Consider the following 23,044-nt stretch of genomic DNA (forward strand, 5'->3'; position numbering starts at 1 on the left):
CCAGTGGAGGTTTGTGGAATTTCGTGTTTGGTGGCCTTTGCAAAAAACAAAAAGAATTTGTAGAGTCCACCTTTTTTTTCCGCTGCTTCCTTTTTGTCTTTGTAAAACCTCTTTCTGTTTGTTTTTTTTGTTTGTTTTCTAATCCTCTCTCTTTCTCTCTCTGCTATTGCTTTTTGCTGTTGTGTAGTCTTATACAAACCTCTTTATCTTGCTGTCCTTTCTCTCAGAGATGAAAAGATTCTTTAACTAGCTCAAAGGTTTATGGAGCCATGTTTTTTGCCGCTAAGGAATTCTGGGAATTGCGGTTTCCAGCTCTTGCATACAAAGTATTGAATGACTAATACATATTTACACTATAAAGAATTAAATTATGATGAGGAAAAGCCTAAAGTAGCATTTTAGATGTAGTGCTGGAAAAAACCCATTAAAGCCTGAGTTGTGAAACATTTCCCAGAGTCCCTTGGGGCTTCCTGTGTGCATTGGGTGTATTTCATTGGTTCCCACCAAACTTGTTGACTTCCTGCGCAAACTTCTCTCACGGGACAAAGTTACACAAGTGGTTCAAGGGGGGAGAAAAAAATATCACAGTTTTATTTCAGGACACGTAATAAAAAACGATTTTAAAGATTTCTAAAGAAATTAAAAGAAGAAAAAAATATTTCGCACTATAAATCTATTTTTATAGGTGTTTTGGAAAACTGAACTGCATGTTTAGTAAGTTTGTCCGATGCGTTTCCCGTCATCGATCCCTCGTTTTTGTTTTTTTCGGTCCAGCGGTTTTTTTCATGCTTTTTTTTTAAGTCTGTCGAGCCCAAAACGGGGAAGCGGTGGAGGCCTGTTGGAAGAATAAAGTCTGTACTGTCAAACCGACCCGGGCCTCTAATCCCCCCCGCAATCACATCAGGAAAAACAATCTGTAGTGTCTGTGCTTTGTGTGAAGAATCAGTGTCTTGTTACTGCGACTAACATGTTAAACAACTACAAAACAAAACACATGTATATGAAATTTAACGATGGATTTATTTATTTTTGTGTTCAGCAGGGGGAATGTGATTGGTCCACTGTTGGTTCATTGGTGGTTGAATGTTAAATTCAGTCATTTCAGGAGCATTTTGTTTTCGCGCTCCACTGGATTTTAGCGTTTTCTACTTTTGGCGGTTTTGCGTGAAAACGGGGCGGGACACAAATGAATGTCAAGGCCCTATTTGGTAGAGAAAAGGGGATTGGGCGGCGGGGTTGGGGGGGATGTGGGGTGGTGGGGCACATAACTCAGACGAAACCAGGAAATACACCCACATGTAACAAAAACCAAACAGCCGGTCCAAGCTGTTTCAATGTTTTTTCTGTGTTTTATGTCGAAAAATGAAAACTTTGCTGGTGATTTTAAAAACGTAAAAACCTTAATCACAGCTGCTGTCAAAAATACATAGTGTTTAAGAATTACAAATATTGAAAAATCACTTCATTTACCTGTGAAGAAACTGTGTCTGTGTTTTTAACTATTTCTTGTACAATTATACAGATTCTTTTATGAGGAACTTGGTGCCAAGTAGCTGAAATACGGGAGAGAGGGAATCTCTTATTATCAATGTTAACAGTGTTATAAAATTCTAAATACAAACAAATTAAAATATTAAAAAAGAGAAAACTATGGTACATTTCTATTTTTTGTTTTGATTTGTTTTCCTCGCAGAAGAGGGGAAAAACACACGACTAACTGATGCTAACTTTGAGTGCCTGGCTTATTTTTTATTATTATTATTATATTATTATTTTCGTAAAAGACATCTTTTTTGAGTTCATTTACCATGAATAATGCTGCAAATCCGAAAATGTACATACTTCATTTTTATAGCAATTGTTCTTTTATAAGTTTACTAGGTTCTCATCCGTTCAGAGGAACATGTCACACACATGGTTGTCTTTCTGTAACCCGGTTTTGACCATCTTACAGGTGCCATATTCATAATAAAAATGTCTCTCGAATTTGTTACCAGATTGCATCATTTCTTCTGTTTGACACCTTCAGCCATCCCGCCAAAATAATACAGCTGCTGCCACATCTCAGTAAACCGCTTTCTTTTTCTTCTTTCTTCCCTTCTCTTTTATTTTGAAAGGGCAGGAAGGATCCTGCTTGTTTTGTGGTTCCTGCTAAGAACATTTTGCTGCATATTATAAAGATTGTCAGGAAAGAAGATCGAAGCCTTGTGATGAATTAATGTTTCACGCGGCAATCTGAAAATTACCTTAGAATTTGTGGATTTTCAAAGTAAGAGGACATTTCCTCTAAAATATGCATTTTTTTCTCTTTCACTGCGTCCCCTTGACCTTCCTCTCAGCGTTTAGTTGGACAGATCAGAGGAGACGCTGCGGAGTGAAGGAGGCCCTGAGGCGTTTTAAAAAACGAAGCTCCTGTCCTGCCTGGAAACCTTCACACCTCCAGACAGCCAATCAGGTACGTGTATCTGCAGAGGAGATGTGGAGGTGTATACATTACCAGACACACTGCTCGTTTGGGGTTTGCGTCACTGGTGAACACATGATGTCGTGGTAAACTCACTTTATTAGCCACCACTGCATTCGGCTTGCTACAGGATTCCCTACAATTGTTAATCTGAATGTGCACTGAGAGCACAGGCTGAGAAGCGTGCGCTGCTACGTCCTGCAAAACCCTCGCCATCCAGGTGAAATACGTAAGATAAGATTGGTCCTGGAAGCAACGTGAGCCCAGAAACATCCCCAGGAACCAGAGGAGCTAAGTTTTAGCAGCTAAAATAGAAACGTAAACGTCTCTTTTGTGCATTACTGTCCAGCGCTGAAGAATCGTTTAGTTGCAGGGATCCTCAAAAGGTTCTTGTTCACCTGGGAACTTTCCTGTGGCGGATGTGCTCTTTAGTGTCACTGTGCGAGTTCACTTCAGCGATGCCAGCGAGACAAAGTAAAAGCCAGTGCACACAGGAGATGTTTCAGTCGTCCGTCTCTCAAGTGTCAAACAGTGTCCACAGGCCGGTAACAGCTCGCATTTTACTCATTCTATACGTCTGTAATGTTAGTACCGCTAGTAATTGTGTGTTGGGCTCTGAGTGACCTTCGCCCCTTTCACACCTGCACTGCAACCCTGAACTTGTGTCAATGCAAATGTCCGAAGTCATCAGACACATTCCAGGAACTGGCAAGAGACTCGTTGTTTATGACCATGTGAGTGAGTGTGGGCGAGATTGCAGGTTGTTGTAAGTCGTCTTCAATCGACACATTTCTAAAATTGGAATAAAATAACCCATAAAAGGTATAAAAACCAGCTGACATGAACACTAATGAAGTGATTTAAAATGTCATTTCAGTCTGATTATTAGGCTTCTTTTGGCTCGTGAAGCCTATATCTATATATTCATCCACCTCTCCATTCTCGTATCCAGTCCTCCTTGTCTCGCTCACTTTTATTACCTTCCCTCTCTCCCTCTCTCCGGCCTGTATCATCTTGTCCTCCCCCCTTCCTCCTCATGCAGTAATAAGAGCGGAGAGGTCAGTCAGTCGACCCTCTGAGGCCGACCAGCCAACTTTAAATATTTCACACTATTTTAAATGAGCGCACATGAATCATAGATCACAGGCAGCGTTGGTGTGTGTGTGTGTGTGTGTGTGTGTGTGTGTATGTGTGTGTGTGTGTGATGAGGTGCTCGAACCTGAAGCTCCTTTTAATAACCTCTGGCTGTCCGTCTCAGCGAGGAGGTCTGATGTGGAATTTAGATCCGACAGCGTCAGTCGTTCACCGGAGGCGTAACGAGCGGCCTTTCATCATCGACCCGTGATGGACGGATGATGAAACAAAGCGTTAGAGATGAAAAGTCACCGGGGTTTTTTCATCTGTGCTCTTGCAGGGGCTGATCTCCCTAATTCCCAACATGCATCAGAAGTCAAAACATCACAAAAATCTGTGCAAGTATTTTTGAAGACACGATGTGACGTTTAAGTTCCTGAAGAAAAATCCGTCCTGTAACGTTCCTGCGCTGCTTGAAAGAGAATTTATATAGAATTTGTTCAAATGTATTATTCTCTGTGTTTCCTGTTGCATTGTGGGATCATTTAAGTATTTTGCAGCCAGATGATTTACAGGATAAGAAAGGCTTCAACAACCCTTTACTTAACAAAAGTGCATTAAAAAAACACCCCCCTGCCCAATCACTCGTTGCCACAGCATCCCATCTCACTCCCTCATATCTATATATATGTTATACATTGTGGCAATAAACACGAATTGATTTTGTGGGATAGATATGAATGCATTACTTTTCGTAGGTAAACCTGCAGACACTCTTATGAGAACATCCTGGTTCCTCCATGTGACCTTTGACCTTCCTACCACTGGCTGCTCTCATTCTCTCTCACTGTGAACATCTTCGTGTTTAATGGTTTGTTCCATCATCGACTATCGCAGCACTAACCAACGTTGATTAGTTTTAATGAACTCTGCTCAACGTGTTCAGGTCGGTTATTTTAACTTGGAATAACAAACCAAGGTGATTTTAGTCTGCGTGAAATAGAAAATGAAGGACTTTTTCTTTTAAATTTAATGGAACATGAGGATTACATTTTACAGATTAGATATTATGTCTCCACATAATTACAGAAGTACTTAGTTTATATAAAATAGACAAATAACACACCCAGCTAAGCTAAAGCTCCAAGGTCCGCTTACTGTTTTGTTTTTTTAGCTTTCACCCACATCTCAGCGAATCAGTGAGAAACAGTGAGATAAAAAAGTAAGATAAAAAAAAGTCTATAAAGATAAAACAAAATTCAAAATAGAATTAAAAAAATAAGTACTTTCAAAGTGCCAGATTTTCAAATGTGGCACTTTGGTCTTTAGAGGTGCGTCTTACAAATACATTTAAAAAAGAATAGCACTGATTTTCAACATTTCCGTTAAAGTGCCACATTTTTGAATGGAGTTTGGTGTGGGAGCAGGAGTGAGGACGTGTGTTCATGTACACTGAGCCGGTTGAATCTTGTCAAAAGCTGTTATTTTACTTTATATTGTGGGCTCATCGCTGTACCTGGTGGTGCAGAACAACTTTGCACCTCTAACGGGTAGATTTGACATTTCTGTGTTTCGTTAATCCTACGTTTTTGTTTCGCCCGTGACATGGTGCAGATCATATGTTCGCTAAGTGATAGCAGGTTCTAGAAGGTGTGTGTGTGTGTGTGTGTGTGTGTGTGTGTGTGTGTGTGTGTGTGTGTGTGTGTGTGTGTGTTATTGTACATTCTTTATGTTGTGGATGTAGTTAGCCCTCTGTGCTACCTGAGCAGGTGGTGAGTTCCAGTCAGGTGAGGGTGTGATGATGCAGATAAAAGGCTGCAGGTTATTATTATCTGTGATTGTGATTCTTGAGGCTCTTTGTCTTTTATGTTCGGATGTTTCATTAATATTTTTGCCAGTAAACTTTGCATTTCTTTTTGCATGGAGTCTGCTGCGTACTTTACACTGTCTGCAGATGAAGAATCCGGCTCATGGAAAGGAATGAAATATATTAATATGTAAGACAGGACTCGACAGGGACTGTATTAAAAACATTGTTTTATATTATCTTCACCTTAAAAACACGTCCGCATGTCATCACACAGAGCTGGAGGTGGAGCTACAGAGACATCCAGAGGATCAACACGGGAACTGCAGGTGAGTTCAAGTAACTTCAGTTATTATGTATGTTCACTTCGGCTCACTGATTTCTGTAACTACCAGTGTCATGAAGTTAATTTGTTATTTTTAGATGAGCAGCATTTGGATATCTAACATTTCTGCAGAATTTCCTTTAATTTACAATTTATTTGTTGCAATTTACACAAACTAAACATGTTTATCAGTGCGTCATAACCTTAGATATGTTCATCTTTGAATTTGTATTATTATTATTATTTCTGTATTCTTTCAAAAAGTAATAGTTCATGCAATGGTAATTTCTTCAAAGATTACTTGTGTAAAAATAAGTATTTTAAATGCCGTAGGGCGATAACCCGTAGAGAAATGTAATATTTTGTATTTATCTAAATATAGATAATGTAGTATAGAGTCTGTAATTCGTTTTTTAAGATAATAACTGACTCCAGAGATCAGTTACACATTTGTATTGTTTAAATATCAGCTACATCTGACAGCAGAAATCAGATCAGAACTAAATATGTTCAAAAATAACTTGTAGTGTTTGTTTTATTCAAACTGAAGCACCGTGGGGGTGGAGCTTACTGCATTCATTAATGTCAATCAAAGAGAAGTTTGTTCCCTGTGTTTGTAACTTCCTTTTGAATTCATTTCTTTGGTTTAAAAAAACTAAGTGTTTGTTTTCTCACTTCAGGCTGATCGACTCCACCCGTCTGCTACTCAAAGGAGGTGAAAACAAACTCACCAGTGAAGAATGATTTGCTCGTAATGATTTTTCGTGGCGGGAGGCGGGAGGAAACTCTTTCAGGTGAGAAGCATGTTAAAAAGTAATAGAATAGTTTGTCATGAAACAGTCATGAACCAAGTCATAGTATATAGTATGGCATTAAAATGTCATAAAAAAATCATAGTATAGTATGTCATAAATAAATGTGTCATAGTATAGTATAATAAGTAATAAAAAAGTATTCTTAATAATATATAGTATATTATGTCGTCACAAATCCCATTAAAAGTAGTTTAAATAATATAGTCATAATATAAAGTATACATATTTGCATACGTTCTTTCATACACACATTCATGAACATGTGTGTGAATGTATTTAAAACTTTATTGACAGGGACAGAACTCACCAAAAAGACTTTTCAAAGCCTTTAACTCAGACATAAGACTTTAGAAGAAGAAGATATTATTATCATTATTATTATTATTATACATTAAAAAACAAGTCAAGAAACAGAATCTGTTCTTAAAATAGAAGTTTTATTCAACACATCTGTAAATATCATGTGACAGTTTACAGAGCATTCTATAAATGCAAATCTGCTGCATCATTGGAATCTATCTTCCTCTTCGTCCTTCTCCATCGGTGGAGGGCGGAGCACGCACACAACTCTGTTCACCAGATTCAGAGACGACAAGTCAGGGCGGAGAAAGTGAAGTCATAATGCAGCTCAGCGTGCAACACAACGGAAAGAAAAGCAACTACGTTAAGTCCACTTCTGAGCTTTTTGGATGTTAAATCCTCAGTCTTCCTCAGCAGTTTCCAAGTGGACATTAAGTTAAGATTGTTTTTACGTCTCATTTTCTCTAAACTTTGCAGGAAAGAACAATTTAATTAGGTATTAATCGTAGATAACATGTCACTCGTGTACATTAGAGTTTTGAGTTCAGTCAAACATACATTTTGTGGCCTCTGATATTTACACCAACTGTCGCTCACTTTTCTTCCTCGACGTTAAGAGTTCCAGCCCGACTGTAGATGATATCTCTACGACTAAACCCACAACGCTCCTGTGTGTCTTCATCTTACGACACGTTTCTATCACACGGGCGTGTAAGCGTCACGACTTGTCTCCTTCTCTAGTTTGCAGCGAGCCGACGGCGGAGTCCACAGCGTTCCTCGGCTCAGCAGAGTATCGCACAGACATCATGTTAAACGGGGTAAGTACAGAGCAGCTGCAGGTCCTCTGAACTCAACAGGTTGTAGCAGCACGTGCAGGCCGCCTCCGTCCCTTAGAGGGTATGCACAGTTATAGGCTGAAGGGTGATTCAAGTTATTCAGCTTCTCTAGAAGCTCTGAGAGTCGGGAGGAATCCTGACGATCAGCTGGAGCTGCTGCACTGCTGCAGAGATGAGGCTGAAACATAAGAGTTTAGAACATTAATTTACTGTATGTACAAGGTAACAACACTTTATAACTACTTCTCCTTTGTGTGTTTGTACCTGTCATGTCTCTGAAGCGTCTCTTAGCCTCGGCTCTCTCCTCCGAGTCGAAATACCAAACTGTGACGGCGTACCTGAAACAGAAACCACAACAACGGTGTTTACTGCAACTCTTGGCTTAAGTTGTCTCTCTGCAGGGACAGGATGTGATTTATTAGTGTCTTTACATTTCTATATTCATGGAGGAGAGAAATGTAAATATAAGATCCTGTTTGTTCTAGAAATTAATTATTTCGTGTAATTGCACGTTTCCACCAGCAGGTGGTGCCATTTATCTGTGTTCTGTTCTCAGTGACACTTTACTGATGATAAAATATATACTGAATATTTTGAAAGCAACTTTGTTTTTTAAATACTTTTTACATTATCATGTTTCTTTTACTTCTGAATCTGAATGTTGTGGGTTTTTTTACTGAAATATTGGTAAAAACATTTGATATTTAAATGTCTTATATGCAGCCTAATGCACATGTAGACAGAGGGGTGGGTTAGTTTTATTCATTCAGAGGGAACTGAAACAGGTTGTGCAGGATTCATTAACTTTACATCAAAATCTAAACTGATACCAAATGAGAATTTGTCTGAGTGCGAGCTCCTACTCGAACAGCTGTGAGGACCAGTGATTGATGATCTGGTTGGTTACCTGGTAGAGTAGGAGGGCTGCACCTCGTGTGGGTTCCTGCGGTCGGACCAGAAGAAGAGCAGCCGGTCGAACAGCGGCTTGATGTCGGCCACGAAGGATTTCCCCTCCGGGAAGATCCTGAGAACGCCTCCGTGCTCCTGATTAAAAAAAACAAAACAAAGATCACAAACGAGGAAGAGAAGCAGACGTGTGGAGATGATTGTTAAACATTCAAATCTTTTGAAAGGCTGATCAAATGTATCTCTTGTTATTTTACTTGTTCCCACAATATCATAAATCATATATGAGTAAATTCAATTAAATTCTGATCTCTGAAGTACAATTTCGAGGTACTTGTACTTTACTTGAGTATTTTTATTTGTTTAATAAATACATGATGTAAAAACCCTCTTGGATCAGCTGGAAAGTTCATCGTCACAAAGCTGAAAGTTGTTCTGAGCTCATTGAAAGTTGACTTTCACTTGTAGTGACATCATCACATCGTGTTTCACCAGGAGAAAAGAGCTCAAAGTCATTTAATCTCCGTTATTAAAAAGGTCTGATCATAAAAGGATCAAAAGGTCCGAGGTCAAACAGAGAAGAGCGCAATGAACAGAGGTCCCTGAACGCACCTTGGTGTTCCAGTTCTTGTTGAGGTAGTAGGTGCAGGTGATGCAGCGTCCGTCGCAGTTCGGGTTGTCCACGTGTTTGACGTAACCCGCCCCGTTTCCTGGGTAACACGCCACCATGGCCTGAGGACACACACACACACACACACAAACACACACACACACACACACACACAGAATACGTTTGATCAGACGTCAGGAACAACACGGCAGTTTATATATCACAAGACGCTGCAGCACATGGGAGGTCAGATTAAAGGTATTAAAAGATATCTCAAAACAAACTCAAACGTGTACAGCTGCTTGTATTTGGAAAACATTTCATATCTTTCACATCTTTTGTTAAATGAAGAAAGGATTGATTTAGGAAACTCAGGGATTTTATCTGCTCAAATCAAGCGGCGAGGAAGCTCTGATGTTTCTCCTCACGGTGATAAAAACTAACGAGGCAAGTTGGCACAGTTTCAAAATAAAAGCTGTGTGTGTGTGTGTGTGTGTGTGTGTGTGTGTGTGTGTAGCCGGTCAATGCAGGGAGGAAGCTGGATCAGTCCCACTTAAGCCTTAATGGCTCTGCAGAGACCATGGAAGTATGAAATGAACCGAGTGCAGCGTTGGAGGCGGGGCCTCGTTCATTCCTATGAAAGTTGCTCTGCGGCGCATGAAGCCAAAACTGCTCTACATTAAAGTATACAATTACCCAGATCTCCCGCTGTTCTTCCTCATCCATGGGGCCCATAGAGCATGCGCACTTAAGTTTTCAATAAACCTCCATGAATTAAGGCGTGAAAATAAGTATATATATATACATACATACACACATACATACACATACACATATATATATTTATTTATTTTATTTATAGTTATTTTATTGTATATTTATACACAGAGTTATTTTCACGCCATTTGCATGTGTGTATATATATATATATATATATATATATATATATATATATATATATATATATATATATATATATATATATATATATATATATATATATATATATATATATATATATATATACAGAGTTATTTTCACGCATTAATTCATGTGACTGACCGACCTTGACGGAGCAGCTGGGAGGATATATATATATATATACATACATACATACACGTGTGTGTGTGTGTGTGTGTGTGTGTGTGTGTGTGTGTGTAAGCGACAGAGAATCATGTTTGTTTTTCCTGGAAGGAAACCCTCAGTCTCATGTCGTGTGCTGCTCTCAGCCAATCAGCATCCGCTTCCTGATGGAGGTCAAAAGGTCGCAGCGCTGCAGGGAGGGGGCACAGACGGGAGGAGGGGAAGCCCTTGAATTGTTTTGCATTCAAGGGCTTGGTCAAGAGTCGGCGTTTAACTTATTGTCTTACAATAAAGTAGCTGCATCACCTGCTGCCACCACATCATTGCGGACACCCCCTCTCTCCTGAGGGCTCTTATTGTGCGAGGACCTCCACAAGGTCTCACATGATGTTCCCTTTCCTTTACAATCAACACACACACACACACACACACACACACACACCACTTTATACAGGAAGGTGTCAGTGTAAATTAACCCTTATCTAACACACAGGTCCCTGAACGCAACAACGACACTACCTTCAGTCACCTAACTGACGTCAGCGTTCACCTGTTGGCTTTCCTTGGAAGTCAATGACGTCAAAACCAAAGAGACTAAAGAGCGTCTGACGTGCTCCAGAAGCCACGGGCGCTCTGCACTGAGGGGATGCTGGGAGATCACGCAAGTTTGTTTACACGGCGCTGCTGAGGCACGAACACACACAGGGGGGGGGGGGGGGTGGGGGGGGGTGGGGGGGGCTGCGAGAGTGTGCGGAGGTCTGGCAGGGTTCCAGCCTGCTGAAGGTTTAATGACAGCTACGTGTGGCGCGTGAGTGAGACTCTGGATCCACTTCACAGCGTCTGTGTTAACACAGTCCAGAAGCCGTTGATGAAAACGTTAAAAGAATCTGAACATTCACTATACTATTATTATATTTCAGCCCCAAAGTGTCAATAACTCCGAGCGGCTCCATGACGGACTTTATGCATCTTTCACTGCAAATCATTCGTCAAGTCCAGACGAGTGAAGAGATCACCTGTCGTGTCCTTCTCCGTTTTGTTTGGGTTGAAGCTAACGATTACTTTTATGAGTCGAGCTTCAAATGTCTCGTTTTGACGGACCAACAGCCCAAAATCTTAAATACATGATGAGGTTCAACCTTCTCCTTCTTCTTCTTCTTCTTCTTCTGTGTTGTTGTGGCATGTGAGTATCGTGTTAGGGCGGACCTTTAATAATCCGTCTCTGTACGATGTGTGTTAAAGACCATGTGACCAAGAATATCAACGGAGTGAGACGTCTTACGGCTGAAATATAAATCATGCTCTCCATAACCGAGTTTGTATCTGATCAGATTCATAATATAAGTTTTAGAAAATTCTTAGATACGTGACAAAAATCACCAAAACGTGGGTAAACACAGATGTCACCTGAAGGCAACACGACAAACTAATCATGTTGCAGGGCTTTAAACTTTAAACTATTAAAAGATTTACTGTAAGATGATAAAAACTTTTTATCCTGCTGATCTTTGCAATGTTTATTTTCCTGCAGCGTCTCCAGATACCTGTGTGTGTGTGTGTGTGTGTGTGTGTGTGTGTGTGTGTGTGTGTGTGTGTGTGTGTGTGTGTATTCCTATTGTAACTGAGTTGACCTGTTTTCTTAAGAAGTTATATCTGATCTCACACACACACACACACACACACACACACACACACACACACACACACACACACACACACACACACACACACACACACACACACACACACACACACACACACACACACACACACACACACACACACACACACACGATAAGGGCCCCTTTATCACAAGTGCTGCTGCACGTGAAGACAGGGCGGATATGTTGGGAGTGTGTGTGTGTGTGTGTGTGTGTGTGTGTGTGTGTGTGTGTGTGTGATGGAAGTAAGGATACTGTAAATCAGAGGCCGTGTGTACGTGTGCGAGTGCATGCTGAGGAGAAGTGAGGGAGTGAATAGTTGAATAAGTGGCTGAACGTGTGCAGAAGAATCTTCAGCGCTACATCTGCAGCTGTGGACGAAGTATTCACAAATACAGACCTTTTAATAGCACGCTGAGAAAATACTCCACTACTATTGTTATAATGTCCTGCATTCAAAACCTCACTTAAGCCAAAGCGTGTAATTATTACCAGGTAAATGTACTTTCAGTATAAAAGGAATTCATTGTCCCTGGATTAATATCACTTGTAGAAGATTAACTCCTTTATTTACTGGACTATCGATGCATCACATCCTATAAGATCATCACATGTTTGTCTGCATATCCTAAAACAATCTCAGCCTGCAGATACGTTTTCCCGACAGAAGGTTGCAGATTGTGAGGAACGTTCAAGATCTACATTCCCAGGATTCAGCAGAGTCTACACAAACACATGCCTGTAGGAATAATCAGCACGCCGCCGCAGCAGAGGGCCTGAACCGGTCCAGTACATTTCCTGTCCTTCCCGAAGCGTGTTCTGGTTTCTGAAGCCTTGGCTCAGGGCCCAGAGTGGGTCCCGAGACTGCTGCCAAAAGGGCATTAAAAAGGAACCGGAAAGCTTCCGATCGATGCCTCTTTGTGACCAAAACTGACCTAAATACAGTTATTATAATACAACAGTTCCCTGAGGAGATATGGAGGAGGAAAGTGATCCGTCGAGAGATAAACTCTTAAGAAAACAAACATTGAGCATCTTGAATGGTTGAACGAACCGAGACGCCCTCACAAAGAGAAGCATGTCTCTATCACCTGCCAGAGTCCAGTCCGGCACACCGTGTTACTGAACAACCTAAACACCAAGTTCAACGATTGAAGGGAAGCCAACAAAAATACTTAAGATCGTGAAAGACAACGAGCAAGTTCAAGAAATCTGCTGCTTTTCACCAACACATCAAACGAGCTGCTCAGGGACGTGAACCTTTGCTCGTAATGTAACATTAACCCCTTACAATAAGTATACAAAGTGTATATTTTAAAGGCGTTGCATCCGTACGAGTGATTTTAACTATTGTTAGCTTTGTTGCACATAAAGACCGATGATATCAATAATCTAATTTAGCTCTGCAGAGATCTAATGAGCCAGAATAAGTGCAAACACCTGCGTGTGTGTGTGTGTGTGTGTGTGTGTGTGTGTGTGTGTGTGTGTGTGTGTGTGTAGTTTTACATACTAAGTGAAGGGAAATGTAATACAAAAACTTTAAACGCTTAATGATAAGCCCTGATAATGTAATATCGCTGGTCTTCATATAAATCTATATCTCGATGTGTAGACTTGAATTTGAAACAGATAAATCTATATGTTGACATCATTTTACCATAAAAACATGTTGTTAAAAACAAGCATATATATATATATATATATATATATATATATATATGTTTTGTCAGCTAATAATAATAATAATAATAATAATAATAATAATAATAATAATAATATATAATATAATATTTAGCTGGTCTTTTAAATAGATCTATATCTTGCTTCTTTCCGATTTCCATTATTGAACTTCCAGCAGCTCGCGCTCTTACCTTGGACCTCTCCCGGATCGTCTTGCTCCCGAGCCGCCTCGCGCACACGGAGATGAGCTTATCGATCAGGTTGAGCAGGAAGTTGATCGCCTCGCACCCGCGCTCTGTGCCGCTCACCCAGGCGATCTTATCCCCGCGGATGCTGCTCCGGTGGACGCCCGGGACGGAGCCTGCCAGCCGGCCATCCTGCAGCACGCCGGAGCGGTGCATCTCCTTCACCTGCTCCAGCACGGCGTCCCCGGCCAGCTCCCCGAGGACACCGTCCACATAGCAGAAGCCATAAGCCTGCAGCGCCGGGACGACCCGCTCCAACGCCAAACACTCCAGATCGGCGTCCGATACGTGCTCGATAAAAGGCATTTTGACGGATGTTGCAATCTTGGAACAAATGCAGACTGATCTGTTATGAGAGGGTCAAAAATCCTTTCAGAGCAGAATAACTGTAATTTTATATGACAGGTACACTGAGGTAAAGTAGTATTTTTCACTGTGGTATTTCATTGACACCTGAAATTCAACAGTAAAATCAGAAGATGAGCATTTGACTTAATGCTGCAGGACTGATCCTGCTAACTCTTATTGAGGCTGCAACGCTGTCAAGTTAGCAAGCATGCAACTACACTACTTCCGGTTGTCGATTACAAAATAAATGCATTACTGTCCTGCATAGGCCTTTTCTTTTTTCAATTCTTTATCTACTCAGTATGGATTGTACTGTGTTTTCTGTTATAAGGGCGCAAGAACAAGCTTGCCTCCCACGATACTTGCTTTTATTTATTATTCTTAAGTATCTTATTCATTGCTCGTCAAATAACTGATCAGCGGTTTGACATCAAATGTACAACTAATTATTAATCATGAAAGTAATTCATCAATCATGAATACCAAACCTTCCTTCTGCTTTACTCTGTTTTATGTCACTTTAAACTGGATATGTTGGGGTTTTAATTTAAATTGTTGGAAAAACATGCGTTTTGAAGATGCCATAACTGATTCTGATTGTGCATTTCTCACTATCTAATGACATCTTATAAGCAATTATTTAAATTAGGCAATATTAAAAGATAAATTGATGCTGATGGGAATCATTGTTAGTTGCCTCTTTTCTCTATTAGAAATCTATTCTTCGCAACAACAACAAACTTTTAATCATCAGCAACGTTGGCGAGTCAAGAGTTTATTTTGAAGGCATTCCTTTTTAACTTCCGGTTACATTCTGGCTGTTTTAAAGTGAGTGAGCACGATGAGAGAGAAAAGTGAGACGTGCTGGATGTGATGTTTACTACGAGAGGGAGGAGGCATCACTGCTCACTCTGTTCTATACAAACCCACATTTATTATAACCTATATTATTTAAAGGCATATTGTTCATACTCATGTCAAACATTTTAACTTCATTTCTGGATATAATTATAATAATATACTGGATATAATTTGCTTAATTCTCTTTACATTTATAAAACACGTCAAATGTAGGCCTACAATAATAATAATTATTATTATTATTATCACTCCACTCTGCTACGTGCCATGAGCGAGCACTGGGTGTTCCCGCCGCCATTGAGTACTCCACGAGCAGCATGTAGCCCTCGTGCTCCCTCCCTCCTGTCCACGAGGAAGTAAACAGTACACGTGAACTTCACCATGTGTGCAAGAAAAAGACAGAGAGCAGCCAATGGAACAGCTGAGCAGAGCAGAGAGCCCCAAACCGGATACTACTAATAATATTTATTATTATTATTATTATTATTATTATTATTATTATTATTATTATTATTATTATTATTATTATTATACTCAACTTATATACCAATTTTCTATAATACCAAAATGTTTATAAAATGTTAAAAAATATATATTTTATACATTTCCTGTCCTTTTTACTTTTCCTAATTGACTTTATTAAAATGTACAGAGCAATCAAAACTCATGTTTATCTCTGTGGATTATTGGACTGTTGTGTTGGTTGGTCAACGTTATGAAACTGTTTCATTTCAGTTTCTCAGGTTTAAGGATTTTCTGCTTTTCTGTGAAAGTTATCTACTGGTCAGATAAAACAAGACATCCGGACATGTCCGCTTCTGGGAAAGTGTGAGCTTTACTTTCACAGAATAATCAAATAAAGATATATGATAAAAAATAATAATGGGTAGTTACAGCCCTACTATAATTATAGCTTCACTTATATATATAACTGATATATAGTTATATATCAGTTGTATATTCATTTTTATAGATATTTTCATATTTGCACTCTTTTCTACTTGCAACAATTTCCTTTGGGATGAAAGTTATAAGTAATCTTGTTTCAATAATGTAAGCCAAAGTTCCAAAAATTCTGCTCAGTTCATATCTTGATCACGACTTAATAACTGAAACAGATATCAGAGGATATTTAGTCAAATCTGACTGTATTGTATGTGTTTTTGTCCCTGATATGACGGCGATTCAAACTCCATTAGCAGCTGAGTACGTGAGAAGTGCTTTATAGTCTGAGTTAACCAGTAACCAGCCCTCTTGTTTCCATTGTGATCTGCTGCCAGAGAAGGACTTGGGCGTGTGATGTTATCAGAGAGAAGATGCCTGAGGTTGACTTTAGAGTTATGTGTTTTTAAAGAGTAATAGAGAATGGAGATTGGAGCTGCTGATACCTGTTGACGCCCAGGATGCGTGATGTTTGGTGATGTTATTAAAGTTCATGCATACAGGGTGAGGTCAGAAAAACACAAGCACCTGACAATCATGACATGAGCACTCTCTAACTTGTTTTTGAAAAATTCTATATAAATTAAGTTGCTTTTTGTCACCTTATTATGATGATGTGTTCATTTGAATAGGATTATAAAAATTACAATATTACATATTTGTTTTCCTAAATATTTTGTATATTGTGTGTATAGGAATCATACAGACCCTCTCAGTGTACATCATGATAAATACTGCACATTTCTTAACATGGGGTTTTAATATTGTCATATTCTTTGGCAGACATTATTGGCATGTATATCATATAAGATCTGATTAACAATGTTGTTCGTGAATCAGCAAATAAAGTATGTCTGCTGATATATGGTACTAAAGTCAAATTTTATAGCGATAAAAACATCACTATAAAAGATTATTGAAACCTTTATTCTATTCTATTCTAAGAGCAAAGCACAACAAAAAAAACTGTAATTATTTAGAGGTAACTGTAAAACACTTATGATGAGTTGTTTTTACTTAATTTCCTATTGTCCCTGCTATATTTTTATTTTAATAGTTTTGTTTGTACGACCACACTAAAACTAGGTTCATAAGCCAATAGCAGAGGACCTGGAAAGGGGGTTTGACCAATCGTAGGGCAGATCCGAGCTAACTAGCCAATAGGATTTCGCTAAAGAAATGGGCGGGGCATGTAAGTAGCAGGTTGTCTCCAGACTTTCTACTGTTTTATCTGATTAAATAAAACGGGATACGTGCGGATAAGTAGATAAAATAAATTGTAGGACGAAATAAAGTTTCCTATTTTGTCGGTTGTAGAAGTTAGATAACTAACGTTATATGAGCAGACAGATTCAGAAGCATAAATAAAGGTTTCCTGCCGAACAAACGTTGTAAATTAAATTACATTACGAACCCATCTGAGGCAGGGCGAACTTTTCAGCGAAAGCAGGCGTGTTTAAAGGAATATAACTTTTACAACAATTTATGCCAACAAAGTCCAAAGAAATGACACTAAAAACAAAACAACCCGTGTAAAATCCGTAGTTTCTTCCTCGCGCTCCACCTGGAGTTGAGTTCAGCAGCGGCTCGCTCAGTGCTGCCCCTCGTGGCGGAGTGTCGCACCTACAAGTACATAAACTCAAGTATTGTACACTTTTGAGTATTTCTATTTTATACTTCTACTAATTTCTCTCTCACTGAGAGATGAGTATAGCAGAAATAGCTTCTTACATTTGGAATCACAGTAGAGGGTAAGACCACTTATTTTCTGTTTTTATCCATAAATATAAATGTCTAAGATACAGAATCAGAATCAGAAATCCTTTAATTGTCCCACGACGGGGAAATGTACATTGTTACAGCAAAGAGAGTACACAATTAAATAGAATAAAAATACAGTAACAGTAATATAATATGAGTACAGTCGCACATGACAGTGTAATTGCAAAAGTTATAAAAGAGAATATTGCACAGGCATTGATAATTGGTGTGGTGATCTACTACAACCTTTGTTTGATTTTATTATATAACTAATAGTGTACTGCATATCACTGCAATATATGAAAAAGACAAGAGAATGGTGTTGGTATGGTATGTTATATTTCTGGTTACATTGTGTGCTTCGTCTAAAGAGCTTACTACTGATGATGTACAACTTGGCATATATTGTTGTACATGTTCTAATTTAATTACTACATTTCAGAGGGAAGTATTGTAATATGTACTAATATATGTATTTGACAGCTTTAGTTATTTTGCAGATTCAGATTAATAGCCTAATACAAATGATAAATTATCAAATGAATAATGATTTATTATTAAAGGTGAAGATACCCAGCAGTATACAACGCAATTGAAATGAGCTCCACCTTTACCAGACGCAACATTAATACATCAATAATTATAATAACAAATATATAACATGTCTTATTCTGAAATGTAAGTATATTTTGATGCCCTACATCGGCCGCTGGAGTTCCAGGTTTGAGCTGATAACTTTTAAAAATGTTGCTCATCATACATTTTATTTGACATAATGAAATGATGATAAATCTTCTCTTGCTGTTAATAACCAGCAGATTCTCCCGTCAAGCTCTTTAAAACTGTAAGGACCAATAGTGTATTTATAAAATAAAAAGTATACATGTACATTTCCTGGATGTCTAGAAAGAAAAACACACATTCATTAAAGTTCCAACTAAATAAATAAAACAACTTAATTGTCTGTTTTGAGTTACTTTAAGAAAACATTCAGACACAGCTGTGAAACGTGTCCAACACATGGAAACACTTCCACCTGGTGTCTAATAACGGCAGATACAGGGGGGGGGGGGTAACTTAATACATGTAGAACACATTTCATCAGCTTTACATTTAAGACTTTGTGGCTTTTCACTGTCAATAAGAACATAAAACAAATGTATATCCTTGAGCAGAATATTCCCTCACAACGAAACGTCAGCACTTCTTCTGAACTGAACGAACGACATGATCCTTACGCTCAAAAACAAAAAGATTAAATAACTGCACACTGTTGCAGAAAGCCTCCGATAGAACCAGGTGAGCAGGATCTCCTGGTTTTGGGGGGGGATTATTGCAGATGTTCTAAGTAACCGCAGGTAAAACAAAGTGATTATCCCTTTAATGATGTCAGAATCATACAACAGTGTTTAGCATCAGTAGTTCACACAAACCACACATATTTTTAATTCTATTATGTACACAAAATTGAGAGAAATACATACTTTTGCAGGGGAAAAGAAAAATCACAATTTTCTATAAGGGGCAGTACATATCATGAAATATGATTATATAAAACTTTTATCCTTTCTGTACAAAGAGAAAACTATTAATGTCTGCTGAGTGGTTCAAAATAAGGAACAATTGTGTCATTTAGGACCTCACGACACCTTTAGTGTCACTTTCTGCATCGCCTGAGAACTTCCACCTTTAGCTCTTACGGAGTGATGCGTGTGTGTGTGTGTGTGTGTGTGTGTGTGTGTGTGTGTGTGTGTGTGTGTGTGTGTGTGTGTGTGTGTGTGTGTGTGTGTGTACAGGCAGCTGCAGCCACAAGTCAACAGGTAACAAGAGAGATGCTGAAGCGACTCCAACTCCCACTCCAACCCTGGAGGACCAGTTTAGCTCTCTGCCATCTTCTCCAGTTTGTTGAGCTTTAACATGAGCAGGAACGTGCGGAGAATGATGAGAAACACCTGATACAGGTCGGTGCAGGTGCTGCATGATTGGAGCGTTGTTATATTATTATGCACAACCTGCCCCCCCCCCTCCCTATAGTTATGGAGTAAAAGGACCGTCAGCTGCTTTGTTTCATGCATTAACTCTAAGACAACAATGGTGTCACGTCTTAATGGAATTAAAAAACAAACAATAGTCCAGTCACTCTCCACACAACCGTATAATTACACATTTTCAAAAACAGTAAGGCACGCTTGATTTAAAAATAAAACCAATGTGAAAGGAAACCAAGCACACCCTCTTCTGAGGCCTTGCCTTCGAGCCCGACACTGTTCACAATCCCAAAGAGTCCCAGGTGATAAGATCGTCCAGCGTGACCTCAAGCACGACGTTCAGAGCTTTGACCGTAGATATTTAATTAGCGTTGCAAAACAGGAGGATGAGGAGAGAGGTTCTGCCTCCACACGGTTGGAAACAATCCCCACGTCCAGCCCAGGAGACGGCAGACGGGTGGGTGGACGGAGGACAGAGTCAGACAGGAGCTGAGGGCGGATGGAGCGGGTCATCGTGTCATTGGACGACCTCGAAGTAGTGTAGGATAGCCATGATGTGCTGCGGCATGAAGACGTAGCCGGTGTAAACAGCCATGCCGGCCACAGAGACCAACAGGGAGTCTGAAGAGGAGGAGTTAAGGAGGAACTGAAGGAGGTTACGCTGTCAAATTAGATTGTGCAGGTATGTGTGCATGTTTACATTTACATGCCATAGATAGCATTTCTGTAGACTAGGCTCTGTTCTATCACAAATATGATCTTGCATGTGGAGGCTCAGGTGTGATCTCAGGTGATTACCACAGCTCAGCTGTTGCTCTGGCAGAGACACACCTCTGTGGCACCACGCTTGTGTATACAATCACAAATCAACAAGACACAACCAGAGCTATACAGACGGACTTTAATGCAGCCAACAGATGACGGCTGGATGATATTAGAGCTGAATTAGCCTAGTGGATTCATCAAATTAGTAGATTTTCATGCACAAACATATAGAAAATGTAATAACTTTAACTATGGGAATGCTGGTTGGTCATTACAAGCAATTTGAAGACATTACCTTTAACTCTGGGAAACCTTTTTTTACTATTTTCTAACACTTTACAGACTAAATCTATAATCAGTTCTAGAGATAAATGAATTCAACTGCTGAAGTTTAATTGCAGTTTGATTAAGTGCAATCATCTCGGCGTTGGCGTCACACACACACACACACAACATTTCAAGCTCTGTGATTGGGTGTTTCCTACTGAAATGCACCCGACTCACAGGCTTCTGGTGTCCGTTTATAAAATAACAAGATTCCACAATGATCACAAGTCTATGAGAAAATAGGACAAACAGATGTTGATCTTTTTTTTTGTCTTTCAAATAATGGTAAACATGACTAGTTCCCATTACAAGGAAGAAAAGCCCAATGTCTTGTGGCCCTATTTTCAGCCAGATAAACCAGCCTTCATGTCAAATAGAAATTAAGTTTATCTTGGCGTTTAGGAAGCTGTAAATCAACAAGTATTTGGTATTATTACACAAGCCTTTACTGATCACTGTAACTCTACTAAATAACACAATCATCAGCGTGATCCTTGAGCAGCATGACGACAAACAGCATAACAATGACACACCTACCCTCAGGAAAAACGAGATGAGGGTGACACCAACTGTACATCAGGTACATAATGTGATACTGCACTACCACAGATCAAAGTACAGCCAGAACACCATTAACAAGATACACTTTAATTATTAACCGCCGATCCTTCCTCTTAGATGAACCTGATTTACCAAGTTTCTGTTGCGTAAATAAAAAAACTAGAAGCACATGATGTAACTTGTATTCACCAGCATGTGTCACCTGACGCCGCCAGTCCTCTCTGAACTATGCTGAACTCCGTTGACAAGTCTACCTCTTTAGTGCGTTTTTACTTTTAGGCAAAGGTACGACAGTAGTACAACAAAGTTTGAGACACTATAGAGTCCATTAGTGAATAGTTTTTAACTCGGCACTTAACCATGAAGTTATGTATTGTAAGTATTTGTGTTGAGGGTTGTCCTCTTCCGCCAACACTTTAGGGACTAGCGATAAGAATCAGTCAATCACGCAAGGCTCTCTTTAAAATCCTGTGTATTTAACGATCCTTCACTTATTGGTGAATGCACTTAACTTACAGAACAACATTTTAGACTTTTTCAAAACATATATAGAAGGTTTCTTAATTCGGCATTATTCAAAAATGAAAAAAATATTAATTTGTGTTAAGAATACAATTTTTCTTTCTTCTAGTTTGATTTGTTTCCATTTCAAGGTAAAATAATTGCCGGTACAATCACTGTATGTAGTATTTTCCATTAACCCCTATACCTTTGTTAATAAATTGACTGATATTCACAACACAAATTAAATACGATTATCCATTAGAAAAGTTACAGCTATGTAACGTTACCCTAGCAAAATGCTAGGTTAGCTCTGCTTCTAGCTTAAGTTAGCACATTAGCTCGCTAGTTCAACAGTCGGAAGTTGCTCCAGTCGGAAAAGGATACTGAACACCATCCTCTCCCAGGGCTCCAGCATGTACAGCGCCGTCACAAGAATATACTGGTAGTAAAACCATGATAACTGCTTCCAAAAGTCACTCAGGGCCATGGTTCCAACTTTACGAGAGCCGATTTATTTTTCTTTCCTCTATGTTTTTTCCTCTTACTACTCGATGCGTGGTAGGCGGCGTATGACTTCTAATAAGATGCACGTTTTCAGCCAATCACAACTCCGCGTTCGGGCGTACGCTCTGACGCAACCAGGAAGTTCCAACATCCTGGTTTCAAAATAATGTTTAGAAGTTTAGAACACAAACTAATTATGTGCTAGTTTCAATATATTTAATCACAGTGTTCCTTCCTATTTATTACTCATGTCTTCTCTCTGACTTTTAACAGTTTCAGAGTTTAATTACTTTGTCATATTGCCATGTTTAAAATGTTCATACATTTTCTACTTGTGTATTAAATCACCTATGGGGAAACCCAACAATACATTAATCTTATGTATTGACTGATAATGTATGTCTTATTCGTCTGTGCCACATATTTGAAATGTTCAAAGTTTTAAAAACACACCATGAGCCACACTGGGTGACATGTGCCTTTCATTACAACACACACACACACACACGAAATGCAATATCTTCCTCCTGTTTAATTAGAGTAAGCAGCTTTTTTAGGAGGTGTCTGAGCCTGTTTTATACATGAAAACATATGTGTTCGTCACTCTACCTTCGATGTATATTAGCTCTATAAATGTCAAACATGTTCATTTAGAAATAATGTCGTCATTACACAGC

The 23,044-nt window shown here is 39.2% G+C and overlaps 2 protein-coding genes and 1 long non-coding RNA gene across 6 annotated transcripts; 1 reads left to right on the forward strand and 2 right to left on the reverse strand.

The window, feature by feature from the left end:
• Nucleotides 1–4,957: 4,957 nt before the first annotated feature.
• On the forward strand, nt 4,958–8,850 carry LOC115027850 (uncharacterized). 3 transcript variants are annotated; one of them, XR_003834404.1, is made up of 6 exons: nt 4,958–5,088; nt 5,465–5,535; nt 5,623–5,674; nt 6,351–6,464; nt 7,527–7,603; nt 7,903–8,850. It is a non-coding gene; the product is annotated as an uncharacterized LOC115027850 (long non-coding RNA). The 3 variants fall into 3 exon arrangements; XR_003834406.1 differs by having other exon boundaries at nt 5,066–5,188; XR_003834405.1 differs by lacking the exon at nt 4,958–5,088 and adding an exon at nt 5,234–5,325.
• egln3 (egl-9 family hypoxia-inducible factor 3) lies at nt 6,902–17,502 on the reverse strand. Of its 2 annotated transcripts, XM_029461375.1 has the most exons (6): nt 17,372–17,502; nt 13,753–14,152; nt 9,140–9,259; nt 8,529–8,665; nt 7,886–7,959; nt 6,902–7,799 (listed from the first exon to the last, which is right to left on the reverse strand). In XM_029461375.1, exons 2-6 carry the CDS (start codon nt 14,110–14,112, stop codon nt 7,765–7,767), a joined length of 726 nt encoding a protein of 241 aa, XP_029317235.1. In that variant the 5' UTR covers nt 14,113–14,152; nt 17,372–17,502; the 3' UTR covers nt 6,902–7,764. The 2 variants fall into 2 exon arrangements, with proteins under 2 accessions (XP_029317235.1, XP_029317234.1); XM_029461374.1 differs by lacking the exon at nt 17,372–17,502 and having other exon boundaries at nt 13,753–14,355.
• Nucleotides 17,503–17,764: 262 nt separating this feature from the next.
• sptssa (serine palmitoyltransferase, small subunit A) lies at nt 17,765–22,353 on the reverse strand. Its single transcript, XM_029460652.1, has 2 exons — nt 22,248–22,353; nt 17,765–20,327 (listed from the first exon to the last, which is right to left on the reverse strand). Exons 1-2 carry the CDS (start codon nt 22,348–22,350, stop codon nt 20,224–20,226), a joined length of 207 nt encoding a protein of 68 aa, XP_029316512.1. The 5' UTR covers nt 22,351–22,353; the 3' UTR covers nt 17,765–20,223.
• Between the last annotated feature and the right edge of the window lie 691 nt (nt 22,354–23,044).

Source organism: Cottoperca gobio, chromosome 22, assembly GCF_900634415.1.
Source record: "Cottoperca gobio chromosome 22, fCotGob3.1, whole genome shotgun sequence".
Lineage (NCBI taxonomy): Eukaryota > Metazoa > Chordata > Actinopteri > Perciformes > Bovichtidae > Cottoperca > Cottoperca gobio.

Coding starts and splice junctions, on each gene's coding strand:
- sptssa (XM_029460652.1), bottom strand. CDS start 22,350: ATGGCCCTGAGTGACTTTTGGAAGCAGTTATCATGGTTTTACTACCAG. Junction 20,328..22,247: donor CTGGGAGAGGATGGTGTTCA/GTATCCTTTTCC, acceptor CCTCCTCTTCAG/ACTCCCTGTTGGTCTCTGTG.
- egln3 (XM_029461375.1), bottom strand. CDS start 14,112: ATGCCTTTTATCGAGCACGTATCGGACGCCGATCTGGAGTGTTTGGCG. Junction 9,260..13,752: donor CGATCCGGGAGAGGTCCAAG/GTAAGAGCGCGA, acceptor GTGTGTCCTCAG/GCCATGGTGGCGTGTTACCC. Junction 7,960..8,528: donor CAGCCCTCCTACTCTACCAG/GTAACCAACCAG, acceptor TTTCTGTTTCAG/GTACGCCGTCACAGTTTGGT.